This window comes from Trichomycterus rosablanca, chromosome 18, assembly GCF_030014385.1.
Source record: "Trichomycterus rosablanca isolate fTriRos1 chromosome 18, fTriRos1.hap1, whole genome shotgun sequence".
NCBI lineage: Eukaryota > Metazoa > Chordata > Actinopteri > Siluriformes > Trichomycteridae > Trichomycterus > Trichomycterus rosablanca.
This window is the reverse complement of record NC_086005.1, coordinates 9,238,746-9,258,156: the sequence shown is the minus strand read 5'-3', so window position 1 is coordinate 9,258,156 and position 19,411 is coordinate 9,238,746. Positions and strand designations below refer to the sequence as shown.

Here is a 19,411-nt window from a genome sequence, read left to right as displayed (position 1 = left end):
ACAGGACGCTGCCCACAGGGTGCTGTTGGCTGGATATTTCTGATCCACTATATATCTGATCCACTCATACCAGCACAACACACACTAACACACCACCATTATGTCAGTGTCTCTGCAGTACTGAGAAGAACATTGAGAAGACCATTGAAGAACAGCATGAAAGGGGGCTAACAAAGCATGCAGAGAAACAGATGCACTACAGTCAGTAATTGTAGAACTACAAAGTGCTTCTATATGGTAAGTGAAGTCGATAAAATGGACAATGTGTGTAGAAACAAGCAGGTGGTTTTAATGTTATGCCTGATCGGTGTACATTCTAATGTTTGAGCAAACCTGTGATCAGCTGCTTTAGAACACTGCTAGATGTGAGTAAGTGTGGGAGTAAATGTGTGAGCGTATGGTGCACTGTGATTGACATTTTGTCCAGGGTGTTTGTCCTGTCTTGTGTCCACTGTTTTCAGCTGGCACTGAACCCAAGATAACTCTGACCAGGATGATCCAAAATATTAAGAATTTGATCCAATTTGAAAAAGGAAATATGTTTTAAACACCATTTGTCATTGTTAGACTCACATTGATCTTATACAAAACATTTGCTTGCCAACAAATTGAGACTTTACAACAATTAATATCTATGTAAGGTTCATCAGTATTGCAAAGAGCAAAAGATTATCACAAATCTGGAAAGAATTACAAATTGATAAGAAAAACACTGAACAAGATTTAGTTAAGCCTCAAGAGTTCACTTCAGCTCATCATAAAGAAGTGGAAGAAATAAAACTACAGCCCTTTAAACAAACAATAAGGTCACACCAACTAAGTTAGACCAACTGACTGAGTTATTCATGAATGAAATTAAAGGTGTTATACCAAATGACCTTTGTAGAGGAGAAGTCCTTGCGAAAAAAGCAAAATATTACTTGCAAGACAAAACAAAGTGACAGAAGGTCTTGTGATCTAATGAGATGAAACTGGAACTTGTGTGGTGTAAATCTACCAGGGTCACACCATTATAATCCTCATTACAGAATATAGTGATGGTGGCAACATGTAGTGGAGATGCTCATCAGCTGCATGGACAGGAAATCTGGTCAATATTATTAGCCTGTTCAAATATGCCAAAGAAAAACTTGAACTGGGAAAGAATTTAGCAAGACAATGAGCCACCTGATGGTGTAAAATAATAATAAAAAATAATAATGTCTATGAGAGGTCAGAGAGAGTCAAAGATCTTAACCCTATTGAACATACACTGATCAGCCATAACATTAAAACCACCTCCTTGTTTCTACACTCACTGTCCATTTTATCAGCTCCACTTACCATATAGAAGCACTTAATAGTTCTACAATTACTGACTGTAATCTATCTGTTACTCTACATGCTTTTTTAACCTGCTTTCACCCTGTTCTTCAATGCTCAGGACCCCCACAGGACCACCACAGAGCAGGTATTATTTAGGTGGTGGGTAATTCTCAGCACTGCAGTGACACTGACATGGTGGTGGTGTGTTAGTGTGTGTTGTGCTGGTATGAGTGGATCAGACACATCAGCTGGAGTTTTTAAATACTGTGTCCACTCACTGTCCACTCTATTAGACACTCCTACCTAGTTGGTCCAACTTGTAGATGTAAAGTCAGAGACAATCACTCATCTACTGCTGTTGTTTGAGTTGGTCATCTTCTAGATCTTCATCAGTGGTCACAGGACGCTGCCCACAGGGCGCTGTTGGCTGGATATATTTTTGGTTGGTGGACGACTAGTGAGGTGTTTAAAAACTCCATCAGTGCTGCTGTGTCTTATCCACTCATACCAGCACAACACACACTAACACACCACCACCATGTCAGTGTCACTGCAGTGCTGAGAATGACCCACCACCTAAATAATACCTACTCTGTAGTGGTCCTGGGAGAGTCCTGACCATTGAAGAACAGGGTGAAAGCAGGCTAAAACATGCAGAGTAACAGATGGACTACAGCCAGTAATTGTAGAACTACAAAGTGCTTCTATATGGTAAGTGGAGCTAATAACATGGACAGTAAGTGTAGAAACAAGGAGGTGGTTTTAATGTTATGACTGATCGGTGTATGTTATAAGATTTTAAATGACTGTAAACTACAGTTCTTCAGTAAACCTGTAAAATTTACATGTTGTAAAGAAGAACAGGACAAACTGGTCCCTCAGAAGTTCTTTTAAAAACACTATAATAACTGTGCTGTATGGTATATGTGTATGTTTTTTACTCAGGATGCAGTGAGGCTGAATGTATTGGTTTTTCACATGAGCACATTTGGACGCCGTGGGGAGAAGAATAATTTAAGCAGAATTGAGCAGTGAGTGTTACTAATGTTCACCCTGACATCTTGGTGATTGCACCCAATCATCATAAGTGGTGAACATCAACAATCCAATACACATATTCACTTCTTCATGTCCCTTTATGCCAGTATTACTAAGATGCCTATTACCAGACTCTTCAACCATAATAGACTTCTTCATGTCATCTAACTCAGTTTTACTTGAAGCATTTGGATTAGACATACAGTACATGAACATACAAGTGCTGGAGTTTTTAACGAATTAATATCTAAATATTAACAGTGTAATACAAGTATACAATTAGTGACTGTAACCCATGTGTTACTCTGTACTATTTGTCATGTCCTTGTGCCCCTTTATCTATTGAAACAGAACCCCCTCCCCCTATAGGACACCGACTGACCAGATGATGTTTGGATGGTATACAGCAAGAAGGTCCTGGGTTCAATCCCCAGGTGGGGCGGTCCGGGTCCTTTCTGTGTGGAGTTTGCATGTTCTCCCCGTGTCTGCGTGGGTTTCCTCTGGGAGCTCCGGTTTCCTCCCACAGTCCAAAAACATGCAGTCAGGTTAATTGGAGACTGAATTGCCCATATAGGTGAATGGGCCCGGTATATGTGTGTTTGTGTCTGCCCTGCGATGGACTGGCCATCCAGGGTGTTACTGTGTGCCTTGCACCCACTGAAAAGCTGGCTCCAGCACAAGCTCCCCCCCCCATCCCCCATGACCCTAATTGGATAAGCGGTTAAGAAAATGAGTGAGTGAGTAAGTGTAATGTTAATGTAAGTCGCTTTAGATACAGACGTCTGCTAAATGCCAAAAATGTAAATATAAATGTAAACCAGACAATGAATGAATGAATGGTCAAAAATGATGGTTTAGTCCTAAAGCTTGCCAAACTTGAGCAGATGTTTCTGATAGCACTAGTCACATGCTGTTAGATGTCTCCTGCAGAATCACTTGGATGTGAGTAATTACTCCGTCTTTCATCAGATACAAGCTGATTTCACACTCACACAGATGCTCTTCATGCCAGTTATCATGAAATGACAACATCTAAAAAAATATGCACTGGAATTCTGCCAATAGCACAATGGTAGATCCTTCATAAACATGGTTAAATCACCTGGAAACAAAAAATTGAGACTAACCTTTAAAATGCTTAAGATATGTCCACATGACCTTTTCAAATGCTGGATTTTGGTCATGGGTCTTGAATACCTGGATACAATCCTCTCCTTCGGTCTATGTGAGGGTTTTTTTTCTAAATGTTTTCCCTCCTAATTCCTTGTTTTTTTTCCCCTACCTTTCAAACACATACCAGTTTGTGGATTGGCTACTCTAGGTTGCCCATAGGTGTGTGTGTGAGTGATACTATGTGACCTGGATAAAGAGCTCAGTAAACATGAATAAATGTGTTTTTTTTCCCCCAGACCATTTTCAAATGCAATAGTGAATGTGATGCATTCAGAACATGTAAGGGAAACCTTTGATTGTCATTTTTCCTTGGCATCAATGACATGGGGTCTGTTCGAAAACCTAGTGAACTGCCTTGATGTCTTACTACCTACTTTACTAGGATTCTAATAAGCCATTGACTTATAAGTCAGGTTATTCGAACGCACTACTTAGACAGCGATTCCAACAGTTTTCGCTTACTAAGCTAACACAGTTAGCTTCATGCCATTTAAACCAATGGAATGGGGTGGCACAATGCGCTAGCATGTCAACTTAACATCTCCCTCCGTGTACCGAAAATGGTTAAATTTGCTGACAAGCCAGAATTTGCAAATAAATGACACTTGTACAAGTTTATACAAATTAAAAATCAATGCTAATTTATTTATGTTTAGAATAACTCGTTCGTTTCTCAGCACCCTCCGCCATGTTTTTTATTTTTCTGTAAGAAAAGTTGTGCTGCACTGAATGTTGGGATTGCTTTCACTGCTAAGGCAGCATCGGATGCTCCCTCGTTATTCAGTCAAAATACCATTCAGATTTAAGGTACCTTACTAGACAGCATTTTAAGGCATCTAAGAATTCGAACAGCCTCCTTCTCGGGAGCGCACGTAGGATGACATAAAATGCGTCTATGTAGAGAGTGCACTAGGTTTTCGAACACACCCATTGTGTCAATTCTGAATTATGTCCCAGGATATGATGTTGTTACAACCAAATGCAGGATTTTGTTCCCACTGTTTTCTGAGGGTCTGATTATACGTTGAGAGCTCTGAATTAGTCACTCCCTATTTGTAGGACCTGATTTGCATTCTTATTCCTTTTCCCAGCTATTTCTATTAATAAGTTTGGTCTTGTAGCTGGAGGCAGAAACCAAACTGTTTATAAAACGTTCCCAAAGCTGTAGTGAGATAAAGTGATGTCTCAGGGTGGCATCTGTAATCAAATATGTACGTTTTTTTTGTCTGTAATAAAACTCTTGCATTTGAACGGCTATGAAACACATGAGAAATTAGTTTTAGATCGTTTTGCTCTCCAACAGGTTACATAAAGGTTTAACTGTTATATCAGAAATGTATTCAATAACACGATACGACCAAGACATAGTGGTTTTCTGATGGTTACGTTTTGTAAAATACTGTATAATAAGAACAAGAGTTATTTGTTAATTCTCTTGCATATTTATTTAACTGATAAAAGTGTAGCTCTGTGTTCCATCACTTTTACTATTAATGAGACTTGTTAATGGTTTTGGAACTGAGGAAACTAATGGTTGCAGACTTGTAAGTGGAATTTTTGTCCATTCTTGCTTAATACATTTACATTTTCAGCATTTAGCAGACGCCTTTGTCCAAAGCGACTTACAGTACTGTTACAGTATACAGTCTGAGCAATTAAGGGTTCAGAGCCTTGCTCAAGGGCCCAACAGCAGCAACTTGGCAGTGGTGGGGTTTGAACCAGCGATTTTTTGATTACCAGTCCAGTACCTTAACCACTAGGCTACGACTACCCTACAAAAATTTAACTGACTGATACAAAACTTTAACTGCTCAGTAGTCTACGATCACTTGCTGATTCTTCTTTTCTTGACGCACCATACATTTTCAATAAGAGACAGATCTGGACTGCAGGCAGGCCAGGCATTGTCTTGCATAAACAACCATGGACTTTCCAGGACAAGAAAGCATCTTGATGACATCTGTCATGTCAGTGGTACTCTAGCACACATGCAGTTTTTCTCATGCAATGCTGTCTGAAAGGGCAAAGTTCAAAAACATTCTGTCACGAGTCCCTGGGAGCACATGGTTGAGGAGGCTTTTGTTTATGTCTACGCCCCCTCTGTTCTGATTGGTCAATAAAGCTAATGATCCACAGCTGTGGATCCTTCAGCGAAGACTATTTTGGGTATCTTGGTCATGTTCATGAGTATTATGGGTATCTTGTTTATGATGTCTTGTAGTCTGAGTCTTAGTTTAGCCTTAGCATTGCTCATGTGTGTTTAGATTAGTGGTAGCATTTAGTTTAGCTTTAGCATTGTTCATGTTTAGATTAGCATTTAGCATTTAGATTAGCTATTAGCATTGGTCATGTGCTTGCTTGGTCTTGGCTATCCCGTCTTGTGTTTTGTTATTATTAAACATTATTAAAACATCTCTGCGTGTGTGTCCGCCCCCTCTTGTCTCGTCTAGCCCATTCGTTACACATTCATCACATCAACAGACTGAGATTTCACTGGATTATCTCAATCTTTTCATAATATTATGCATGGTAAATGGTGTAAGATTTAAATTATTAATCTTGCACTGAGAATTTTTTTCAAAATCACTAACAAACTTTGGCCTAAAGTGAGCTTTGAAGTAATATGAAGTAACTATTTGCTTGTAAAAACTTAGCCTTCGGTTGGTCTTTTTTTTATACCCAGTTGTATTGTGGAATGTTTCTCAATTAACTTTTCGAGAAATAGGGTCTCATTACAATATGTTCTATTCATTTGTTACAACTCAAAGCCTCTTCTTGTGAGCATGAGCTCACCAAAACATTTTTAAGTGTTTATACTTTATTTTTATTGCTGTAACCTATAATCTAAGTTTTATAATATTTCACTCTATGCACCATAACAATGCCTGTTAGAAATTCATGATCTCATCCAGCGGAAGTGAAAATGGGATCTCGTATTTGCTAGTTTTTTAGTTGCAATTTTAAGTGGTCTCCATTATTACCTGAAGGGCTTATTTTGACAACAAACTTGCAATTGTACTGAACCAGTTGAGAGCACTTCTCAAAAGGAACATGGTGTGAGCATCCCAGAAATAGCACCTGATGCTTTTGTAAGTATTAGATCCTAACACCCTCTCTCTCTCTCCCTCTCTCTTTCTGAGAACACACACACCTACGCACACACACACACACACACACACACACACACACACAAAGTCTTTCTTTTTCAATGATTTTGTGTAGTTTTTCTGTAATAAAATGGTTGGAACATATCTAAAAAAAACCTGAATACATTTTGACATGAACTTTTTTGCTGGGTCTGGACAGATGATTAATCTAGTGGCATAGAAAGTTTTGTAATGTCATTTACCTTGTTGTATAGCCTCCTAATTACTCATGAGTAGGGCCCTACTAAATTCATGGGGAAATGTGCTTCATTTCATGGACACTTCATTTCAAAAATCACAGATTTAACAGATTTTAAAGAAAGTGGCACATTATACAACAGTCATTAAATTACACTCATAAATTGAATGATAGAATAAATGAAAGCTACCATACAGATCATTGCCTACCTTAATGGTTGAATGTAAACCTAGAACATCTATACGAAAATTCTCGTCCGTGTTCAGTGTACAGAATGGAATAGCGACTGAGCGATTGCTAAATAAATTGCCGTAAGATTGCTAGGACCGCCTCATTAACCAGTAAACGTGAGGCACTTGATGCTACGTGCATGAAAACCTTAAATTTTACATTTCACAGCAAATTGCATATTACATGGGAAAAGGCTCATTTCACGGTCTGTGATGCTATTTTCACAGCCATGAATTAGGTAGGGTCTTAATCATGAGTGATTAATAATTATAGCAATATATTTATTTGTCAGTTTAAATAGAGATAGTTTGAATGTAATCCTTGAAAGTGCATGGATCAGTGGTCTTTCCAAGTTAGGGATAAAACTCCAAACTCTCAAAAAAAAAAAAGTGAATTTGCAAATTAAAAGCTGCTGTAATACAAGCAAGCTTTGAGCATGGACTGAGAGGCGGTCTAGCATAAAAGGAACCCAATGCACCACATGCTGATCACATGGACCAAAAAACAGCAAGATTCTTGATGATAGTTCTGTTCTCTTCCAACCTTGGCAAAGAGACCACTGTTCCATGTACTAACCAGAATATTAGCAGACCATGCAATGAAACTGAATGACATTAAAAGAACCATCTATTATATGCTAGCAAATCAATTATCTAAGTAGCTGGATTGTCCAAAGTTATAAAGAACCCAATTTGTAGGGTTTTTTCTTTGAGATGGGGGGTAATTTAGTTACAGAGACAAAACAGTTGCAGAACCATTGAAGAAAACTAACATTCACCCAACAGTGCCCTGTGGGCAGCGTCCTATGACCACTGATGAAGGTCTAGAAGATGACCAACTCAAACAACAGCAGTAGATGAGCCATCATCTCTGACGTTACATCTACAAGGTGGACCAACTAGGTAGGAGTGTCTTACAGAGTGGACAGTGAGTGGACACGGTATTTAATATATATATATATATATATATATATATATATATATATATATATATACAGTATATATATATATATATGAAATTTGTTGAGGGGGCTCAAAAATGTTTTTTCGCACTGGGGCCCATGAGCTCCTAGTTACGCCACTGTTTAGTGAACACATATTTAAATGAATTGCCATCATCAGAGCAGCTCAGAAAGACTTTAAAAGCCTGAAAAAAAGTTCTCCCAGTACAGGCTTGTTTTTCCTCAAAGTTCTCCAACCACCGGCTTGTTCTCCCTCGATCATCCCACACTGTGACATTTAGCTTCTAATGGAGATTTATGAAGTTATCCAAATGCTTCTAGTTTTTAAAAAGTTTGGACCAGAACAAACGAGATACTTAGCGAGGCTTTCCATAATGGGCTGTGAATGCTGCCGCTTGGTACAGACAGACTGAACTTTAATCGCCTTTATGTGTCATCTGCGCTCGTCGACAGCTCCACATCTGTCATGGAAAGATACATCAGAGCAAGAGACCCCCAAATAAAGAGAGAGAGAGGGAGAGAAAGTGAGAGAGATAAACCCCTATAGAAATCAGCTCAGCCGTTTCCACATCAATGCGCTCGCTTCGTTCCAGCAGAAACACTGTATTGTTATGCTCATTGAGCGCATTTTATGAACGATCATGTTTGTTCAGGCTCAGGGGTACGTTACACATGAGATGCCCTCAAATCTACATAATAACACCAAATGAGCCTGCGTTTTTGCTTTGTGCACCATGGCTGTTTACCATCATTAGTGCTGCTGTACATGTCAAACTACAGCGAGGGGAAACCAGTGTAGTTTTTAATGAACCTTTAGTGCAAACCAGCACCTAATATTTTATGGCATTTCAATTTCATTATGTTTTCATGTTTTACCACCACTTTATCCTGGTCAGTGTCATGGCACATCGCCATGGATTCTAACCCAGCCGTAGTGGGTTAGCGTAATTTATTACTGTGCCACATGAGTGCCCTCACCTACTAATAAGCAAAGCTTTGTAGCTTGGTACATTGTTACAAGTGTTGTTTAATGATTTTTAATTATAATACTTAACTATTCATTGAATTATTTTTTAATAACTGCTTCATCATTTTCAGAGTCATGGATTATATAACTCTACCCAGAAACATTGGGCTTAAGAGGCAATATACACTGATCAGCCATAACATTAAAACCACCTCCTTGTTTCTACACTCACTGTCCATCATTTTATCAGCTCCACTTACCATATAGGAGCACTTTGTAGTTCTACAATTACTGACTGTAGTCCATCTGTTTCTCTGCATACTTTTTAGGCTGCTTTTACCCTGTTCTTCAATGGGCCCCCACAGGACCACCATAGAGCAGGTATTATTTGGGTGGTGGATCATTCTCAGCACTGCACTGACACTGACATGGTGGTGGTGTGTTAGTGTGGGTTGTGCTGGTATGAGCAGATCAGACACAGCAGCGCTGCTGGAATTTTTAAATACTGTATCAACTCACTGTCCACTCCTACCTAGTTGGTCCAACTTGTAGATGTAAAGTCAGAGACGATCGCTCATCTATTGCTGCTGTTTGAGTTGGTCATCTTCTAGACCTTCATCAGTGGTCACAGGACGCTTCCCACGGGGCGCTGTTGTCTGGATATTTTTGGTTGGTGAACTATTCTTAGTCCAGCAGTGACAGTGAGGTGTTTAAAAACTCCATCAGTGCTGCTGTGTCTGATCCACTCATACCAGCACAACACACACTAACACACCACCACCATGTCAGTGTCAGTGCAGTGCTGAGAATGATCCACCACCCAAATAATACCTGCTTTATGGTGGTCCTGTGGGGGCCCATTGAAGAACAGGGTAAAAGCAGCGTAAAAAGTATGCAGAGAAACAGATGGACTACAGTCAGTAATTGTAGAACTACAAAGTGCTCCTATATGGTAAGTGGAGCTGATAAAATGGACAGTGAGTGTAGAAACAAGGAGGTGGTTTTAATGTTATGGCTGATCAGTGTATATTGAACCAGGGGACTAGAGAATTATAGGGCATGACACACTTATCAAATAGTGGCAATTCAGAACAGCCAGGTCACCTAATGGCATGATTTGGGGAGTTGGGAAGAAACAGGAGTATGCAGCAAAAATCAACACAGATACAAGAAGAACTATCTCCTTACAGAAAGTAAATAAAGGCAAGGTTAAAACCCAGATCCCCAGGACTCTAGTGCTCTGCAGCACCCAAATGTTTAGCTTGACAGGCAATATGATTGACAGGCAGGTACATGCTGTATATTGGTGGTCCAAATCATTTGTTTTCTACAGATTTTTGGGTATTATAGCACCTTGTTGTTCTTCTGAGCAGACATTTTATTGACAGCTGCCAGAATGGGACCAAATATTACAACTTAAAAATCGCTGACCTCACTTTAATATCTGGAGTTGTTGGACACTTATGCTTCATTTATGACAACTGGGATCTTGAAACTTTTCCCCTCAAATGTCGACGTCTGAAAAGTTAACACTGACAAAACGCTAGTACTCGTTTAAAGCATCCAAGAGATTTTCATACCCTCAAGACGACCTAAAACTGAAATTAACTTTTAGTAGGGCAGTATAAAGTTTGGCATGCCCAGAGGAGGTAATTATCTTCTGCCGTCATGTCATCTTGTATACGGTATATGAAAATTAAAAATGTTATCGTGCATGTAATCATGACTGTCAGAGTTCCACAGCACTTTGAAAGAGCAAACTCTCATGCTAATGAGTGCTAATGAAAGATAAACGACTTCAGTTAAAGCTTAGCTGAAGTTTCCTCTTAATCACGTAGACAAAGGACAAAGAAAAACAAGAGCTTGAGCTTCTTTTTAACATGGTAGAAGTTCATGGTAGAGTAAAGATTACTTCACTGTGGACAGTAACACTTTATTTCAGTAGTTTCTAATTACTGGCCGACATATATATTTTTTTTTTGTACAGTTTCAGCCTTGCACGACTCCTATTTAGTGGAAGGGGTCAAGCTTTCAGTATATACAATTTTCTTGATATACTCCATATATTTGAGTTGGTCATCTTCGAGACCTTCATCAGTGATCACAGGACGCTGCCCACGGGGCGCTGTTGGCTGGATATATTTTTGGTTGGTGGACTATTCTCAGTCCAGCAGTGACAGTGAGGTGTTTAAAAACTCAAAGAAAGGACAAATAGCTTAAGCTTCTTTCTAGCATGGTAGAAGTTCATGGTAGAGCAAAGATTACTTCACTGTGGACAGTAACACTTTATTTCAGTAGTTTGTAATTACTGGCCGACATGTTTTTTTTTGTACAGTTTCAGCCTCACACGACTCCTGGAACACATGAATCAGTGTTTTGTTTGTTCCTTGTTTTTCGATGATTACCATGTGTATAAGTAACTTTTGTGTCTTGTGTGTGGGCTGTTCTTGTTATAGTTGTTATGGTAATTGCTGATGTAGGTATAAGTTTCAATACAGAATTTAGATTTAGATACTTAGATACTCTGTCTTGTAATATTAAAGGGCTTTGCCATAGTTTATCCTTAGCTTAGTTTCTGCCACATGCAGTTTTGACTATAGTTTGGAATCATATGACTTACATCACTGCTTTTATACACCTGTTAGCAGTAGGTGTGGCTGAAAGACCTAAATTATTAGGAGGGGTGTCCACATACTTTTGGCCATACAGCACATGTTGGCATGCTACACCTTTTCTATCAGTGTTTTATGTTTTTGTGATTTCACTTTCTTTCTGCACTGTGTGTCAGCATTTGATCTGTTTTCTAATTACAGAGGTGAGGTCACACTTTTGTTGAATTTCATGCCAATGCTATTCCAGCTATGAAAGTGTGACTCAATGCCAGCCACATCCAAGCCAGTGAAAATCAATGATGAATACAGGTAAATGAGAAGCACACCGTTATGCTGTGTTCAAATGGAAAATGTTGGTGACTGATATCAGGCTTTAAGTCTCTTAACAGCGCGGATGGCTGAAAAGGCAGAATGAAGCTTTTTATTTCAGCTTATAATGGATGGAGGAGGAGTTCTTTCTGTGGCACGTATTCAATCAACCAGGCTTTGGATTTTTGTCGAGCTCTTTTAGTGAGAATCATGGACCTTGAGGTGATGGGTTCAATTCTGCAGCAAGCCAGACAGATGAACATAGAAATAAAAAGCTGAAGAATGAATCAAACTATGATAATACATGTGGAAAGAAATTTGCTAAACTAATTAGAATGCTTTATTAAAAAGTAATGTTTTAGTTCAGAGGAAGAAGTGTTCAGGGACACAGGAATGAATAAAAAGTGTGAGTATACAGAATATACAACCAAAAGTATGTGGACTCTTCACCATTAACTTGTTGGATATACACTATATTGCCAAAAGTATTCGGTCGTCTGCCTTCACACGTATATGAACTTGAGTGACTCCCATTCTTAATCCATAGGATTTAATATGATGTCGGACCACCCTTCGCAGCTATAACAGCTTCAACTCTTCTGGGAAGGCTTTCCACAAGGTTTAGGATTGTGTTTATGGGAATTTTTGACCATTCTTCCAGATGCGCATTTGTGAGGTCAGGCACTGATGTTGGACGAGAAGGCCTGGCTTGCAGTCTTCGCTCTAATTCATCCCAAAGGTGTTCTATTGGGTTGAAGTCAGGACTCTGTGCAGGCCAGTCAAGTTCTTCTACACCAAACTCGCTCATCCATGTCTTCATGGACCTTGCTTAGTGCACTGGTTGCACTGGTTTCTGCAGAAAGTTGGTGATCTCTGCGCACTATGCGCCTCAGCATCCGATGACATTTTACGTGGCCTACCACTTGGTGGCTGAGTTGCTGTCGTTCCCAATCGCTTCCACTTTGTTATAATACCACTGACAGTTGACTGTGGAATATTTAGTAGCAAGGAAATTTTACGACTGGACTTATTGCACAGGTGGCATCCTATCATGGTACCACACTGGAATTCACTGAGCTCATGAGAGCGACCTATTCTTTTGCAAATGTTTGTAAAAGCAGTCTGCATGCCTAGGTGCTTGGTTTTATACACCTGTGGCCATGGAAGTGATTGGAACACCTGAATTCAATTATTTGGATGGGTGAGTGAATACTTTTAGCAATATAGTGTAGCAGTAACTCAGTAATTAAAAGAGTAGTCCACATACTTCTGGCCATATATTGTGATTATGCACCTTGCCAATGAAGACTTTAAAACTGTACTGTACAGTACTAAGAAATGAAATACTTCTTTCGAAATGTATTAAATACCAATACATGTTTAACTGGCTTAAGTATGGTATGGTGATTATTAAATTATGATGATTATTAAATTATAGTACATGATTTACACAACTGCCACTCGTCAAATTGTTTAGTGAACCCCTGAACCCTATGTTAGGTTAGAAAAGACCACTTCTATCATGATAGAAATGCTTAATTGCATTGATTAAAACATTCATTTGCAGTGGCCCCAAATTTCTCAGCCTTTGGCCAGTGGGCTTTAGTGGTTGGTAAACACTATTTAAAAGGATAAGCAAACCAGAACTTTACCCACAAAATGCCCCCTACCCCTTGGCCACAGATTAACAAGAATTCAGGTGTATATACATTTTCTTGTTGTACTCCATATGTCATCTTCCAGCTGTTTGAAATACATTGTATGATTACACTTTATTTTCTGCCCATCTCTGACTGGTCCCTACATACTGATGCAGATGTTGTTCTGTTGCCATCTTGGTCCAAAACAAAGATCAGCTGGACTTGCTTGGCAGATTTCTACATTCCAGAAAGCCACAAATAAATAACCTAATCTGAGGTTTGAATCCTATAAGCTGTGTGGCATCAAGACTGGCATCAAGATATGCTAACTGTTGTGCCATCGTACCAGCCTCTTTAAGATGTACATTTAGTTTTAAATCAGCCTTATAACTTGCTGGATAAGTGTAGCTGTACTGATTTTTTCCCCCATTTTTTCCTCCCAATCTAGTCATATCCAATTACCCGATTGCATTTCCTCTCTACTGATGCTGACCTCCACCCCTGACCGAGGAGAGCTGTGACTAAAACACGCCTCCTTTGACACGTGTGCAGTAGCCGACTGCATCTTTTCACCTGCACGAGGTGAGTTCATATGGTGCTCAGTCATGCACTGATCTCCATTATCCCTGGTCTCTTAGCAGGCTCCATCTATCAGCCAGTAAAGGTCATAATTGCATCAGTTATGAGGAATTCCCTCCAGGATCCACCCTTCGAACAAGCCAATCATTGTTTGTGTAGCAGAACTGAGATTCGAACCTTAGCGCCCTGATTTTTTTAAGCACAAATATGTGAGTGTAGCTCAAACCTGTAAACGCTGTGTACGAAACTCAGCTCTACTGGAGCTCAGTTGCAGAACTGAGGCAGAGGAGAAATAGAAACCTGTGCTACCATTCCATGTTTGGAGTTTGCTGCATGACCTGAAATAAAGTTATACAGTTTTACAGGGGTTCTTAGTGTGTTTGGCGTTTCTGCTCTGTTACTGGAAAAAAGTCATTTTTCCACTCTGATCCAGTTCCATGACAGTACCCGTAAAAAACTAATAACAGCAAACAAAAAAAACTACTGAATTGGATCTCAGGAACTCCGTAGGCTTGATGTGTTCATGTGAGTTTGAATAAGTAGAGTAGGAAGCTCAACTGATAGCACTAAAAGCCTTGGTGGAAAAGCCAGAGCAGGAGAAAGCACAATACCAGCCTCTGGCTTCAATTATGTCTCATGGCAACAATACTGGCAGAACGTAACCTGTATTGCTTCCTTACTTCTGCTGTCTGCTGCTTTATTGCTAGAGAGATAGTGCTCTGCAGCCCATTCCCAACGCTCCTTTACTGCCCTCTAGAGGAAACTGGCATTCTTGAAATGACAGTACAGATGATCAAAGCAGAATTCAGCCAAACATAAAACTAGAAGAGCACATTTAGGGGGTTATAAAAATGGCCCTTTAAGGCCATACACTGATGACGATATTGAATTGGATTGCCAGCTAAGGGGCACAAACAGGGTGCAGAATAAACAATTTCCTCATGGGTGTATGAAAACTTCTGACTTCAGCTGCACATGCCTTTTAGGTAAAGCAGGGGAGCTGAAGGCCCTTGAGTAGATGTGAGCTGAGAGCTCTGTAGAAGCTCAGCAGACTGGAGTGGGGGATGAAGCGACGGCTGAAGTGGTGGAGCCGAAGAGAGAGCACAGGTAAAACATATCTGCTCTTGCCTGTCGGCCTGGCTAATGGTGCCTCAGCTGTTATGTCAGCTTTCCTGATATCACAGGCTGAAAGTGGTGAGCACTCGTCTGACGAGCTCAAGCCCTGCAGCTGAAAGCTTTTGATGAGACCGGCAGCTCACTGAAGCGCAGCGGGCTCCCGCCTTAAAGATGAAGGCCGAAGTCGAGGAGGTAAAAAAGGAAAAAAGCAGGTGGAATCCTTCAGGGGTTTATTTCTAAGCCCCCACAATACAGTACACTTTTAAACAGGTAAAGAAGGTTCAACACTTTATTTTTAGCATGATACAGGCACAAATCCATCTTTAAAATCAGACTGCAGAAAGAGCCTCATATCTGTTCTGATAATAGTAACATGAAAAAATGAAACGCTACAGATTAAATGAATAGAATATTTAACTTAACGGATGATGAAATCTCTTGAAAATCTCAAAAACAGACATTAAATAAGAAAGGAGTTTGACTTTGACAAGACAATCACAGCTGCACAGATGAGTCCAGCAGGCTGAATGTTAAAAACAAACTTGAAGTGAAAAATGGGAACATTTTTCTTATTCAATTCTTGTCATTTTCCACATTACAAATCCTCTGCTGCCTGCACCACCTCCATATGTGCTGAGAAGAGAGAAGTTGCACCTGCCCCCTTTGTTGTGTGAATATACCAGCCACTTTTTTACACCAATAGGGAGACACAATGTGTCTTCTGTGTTTCTCCACCACGGGAACTGTTGTTTCCACAGCAATAAGAAGAAAACCTTCCTGTGTCTGTTGAGCGGCAAGCCAGACCATTTGCTTGATGGGGTGTAACACATTTCCAGAATTCCACTGCTGTGCCACCAGAGCATCCAACGAAAGTGTGTTAAGGGGGCCTATCCCAATTGTGGCAGTAAATGTCAACAACTGATTTCAGCATGAAGGAATCAAGATAAGTAAAAGTATAACGACCGGTTAAGGTACCAGTAAATTATGGTCAACTGCAGCCAATTAAAAACCAAATTTCAGTTGCCTCTACTTTTTATAAAGCCAAGTACTAAGTTAGAATTACTCTGTCATGTCTGGTCTAAATGCAAATCAGTATCATGTTCCACCAACTGAGCAGTAATTTTAGAGAGATAATTTACTAAATTACCACAAAAGGATGCTAGCAAAGCCTCTTTTTAAAAGAACACGTCCACAGTGTTTGATTCTGTAGGAATTTGTAAGTAAATGTCTGTCACGGGACAACCAATATAAATCACTGTCTCCAGACCAGCACATCTTACTAACTTTGTGTTCTTGTCTAATAATAAAACACTGACCTTTTTTTTGACAGGTTCTTAAAATATGCCTTTTTTTATTTGGGATGTAAAGTTTTTGCATTTTGAAGATTACTGCCTCTTTAGACACCCCCCAACCTAGATAAACTCAATGGAAATCTGTGGTTGAACACCCACCAACCATTCTCATGCTGCAAAAACAAAAAAACAGTAGCATGGCCGGCTACAGAATACGGTCACTTGTGCAGGTATTATTTAGGTGGTGGATCATTCTCAGCACTGCAGTGACACTGAAACAGTGGTGGTGTGTTAGTGTGTGTTGTCCTGGTATAAGTGGATCAGACACAGCAGCGCTGCTGGAGTTTTTAAACACCTCACTGTCACTGCTAGGCTGAGAATAGTCCACCAACCAAAAATATCCAGCCAACAGCGCCCCGTGGGCAGCGTCCTGTGACCACTGATGAAGGTCTAGATGACGACCAACTCGAACAGCAGCAATAGCTGAGCGATCGTCTCTGACTTTATATCTACAAGGTGGACAAACTAGGTAGGAGTGTCTAATAGAGTGGACAGTGAGTGGACATGGTATTGAAAAACTCCAGTAGTGCTGCTGTGTCTGATCCACTCATACCAGCACAACACACACGAACACACCACCACCATGTCAGTGTCACTGCAGTGCTGAGAATCATCCACCACCTAAATAATACCTGCTCTGTGGGGGTCCTCACCATTGAAGAACAGAGTGAAAGCAGGCTAAAAAATAGTATGTAGAAAAACAGATGGACTACAGTCAGTAATTGTAGAACTACGAAGTGCTTCTATATGGTAAGTGGAGCTGATAAAATTGACAGTGTGTGTAGAAACAGGTGGTTTTAAGGTTTTGTTGATCAGTGTAGGTACCTAGATTATGTACAGGTTATTTATTCATGTTCTTTGTCTAGTGTCCTTTCTGTGTTTAGTTCTAGATGTGTATTATCAGTGTTGTATTTTTCAAACAATTTATCAGAGTCTCTGCTTTGGTTTTGTTAAAATTTCAACCATTGTATTTGGTATTGCAAGTCTTTGACGTTCTAGGTTATATTTTGTGCACTTTGTTATTAAATGTTCAATGGTTATTTGTGTATTACAGTGGTCACCCTTCACCAGGTTAATTTAATAACAACAAAACCACATCACAATTGATTCATTTATTAGTATGCCATCAACTAAGCAAACCCACTGATACTGTTCAGACTTCCAGTTCCAACAAATATGAACTGGTCCTCTCCCAGCCTGCAATAAAACAAAGACAGGTATTAGCAACTGTTTTATTTGGTAGCAGCTGTAAACATCTTACCTTCATTACTTACCTGGTGCTCTCCCAGTTATCATAGGAGCTCTCTGCAACAGAGCGCAACATCCACAGGGTTTTCAGGACTTGACCACCTCCCTCCAAAATGAAGCACTGACCAATCCATGTCGCACATGATCCTACGGAGAAAAGGCTAAATGATTTAAAGGATACAGGACAAATCAGCTCTATTCAAACAGGGGCAGAAAAGTAACCATCTATACACTGAACCTTCATCACTACTAGACTAATTCCAGTTGCTGTATGTATATTTTCAATTCAGCATATACAACACAAGCTTTTAAAAGGACTTAAATTTATTGAGTTTGTATTTTAAGCACTTATTGACTGACATTGTAGTTTTAAAACATGTTTATTCAGGATTTCCAACCTAACATGTCCGGGATGTAAAACGTTTGGGTTTTGCCCTCATATTGACATATGCTTTCTTCAGTCACCATCAATTGTGTATGCGATTTTAGTACAGTTTGATTCTTCTTTGTAGGTACTGCCTCCTTGCACAGAATGATTGCTCATATACATGTCCTACATGCAACTATTGGTAAAACTGCTTCTCAGCCACTCATCAGCAGCACAGAACAAGCCAAGCAAAAGCAGTTTCTCAGGGTATGGTGCAGGAACAAGGCTTCAAACAACATATCAAAGGAAATATGCATTTAAAGATATTTCAAAGAAACTTATTTTAATTTCAGACCTGGTAAAAATTAGCACAATAAAGATTCACTTGTCTGTTGAGACACTGAGGGGTTTCTTATCAGAAAAAGTAAGAAAAATTCTACATGTCCAGTCTAATAGTGGATTATATGTCATGTTTTTAACTGTATGGCTATTAAATGATGTTGTGTAGTGTGGCGTGCACACACACGTTGCCACCTGTTATTTGCACCATTTAGATCTAACCTCCCACCTGCTGTGAGCTACTGTCTACTTTGTACTGCCCATCCATGTACTGACCAAAATATGGTCAACCTGCTCAATTAGAAAAAGGACAGTTGCAGAGATCATTAAAAACCCAAACGTGCAACGACAGACACATATGCCAGACAAGTACATAAACACTGAACTTATTTGATCATTTGAAGCAAAGTGTGCACACTGTGTCTCACTTGTTCCAGTCTCATGCCACTTACCTTTAGCCCACAGCACAGAGAAAGCAATGGTGGGTTGAGGACCTTCACCAATAACACCAAGCACCTTCCCCTCTCTGTTAGGACCTGCTGCTCCATGCACACTCTCCAGTGCTGTCTGGTACACCCCCCTCACCACCTGTCCATCACTGCTGAGCTTAAGGAGTGAGCCATGCTCAGTGTGCCATTTACCTGTTACATTACAGAATGAAACCTGCACACCAGCAGAGTTACAAGACAGTCAGTACAGTTTCACTCCATTTTACCCAAATTTCATGTGAGACTAAAACTCAGCTTACTTTACTAGTAGGATATGAGGCTTGTCCTGCAACTACCAGACACAGCGATGATATAAAAACACACAACCACGCCGTCTTCAT

At 39.8% G+C, this 19,411-nt stretch overlaps 1 protein-coding gene across 1 annotated transcript; it reads right to left on the bottom strand.

The window, feature by feature from the left end:
* Positions 1–17,737: 17,737 nt before the first annotated feature.
* Positions 17,738–19,411, bottom strand: avd (avidin). Its single transcript, XM_063014738.1, has 4 exons — positions 19,331–19,411; positions 19,035–19,245; positions 17,903–18,023; positions 17,738–17,825 (listed from the first exon to the last, which is right to left on the bottom strand). Exons 1-4 carry the CDS (start codon positions 19,409–19,411, stop codon positions 17,759–17,761), a joined length of 480 nt encoding a protein of 159 aa, XP_062870808.1. The 3' UTR covers positions 17,738–17,758.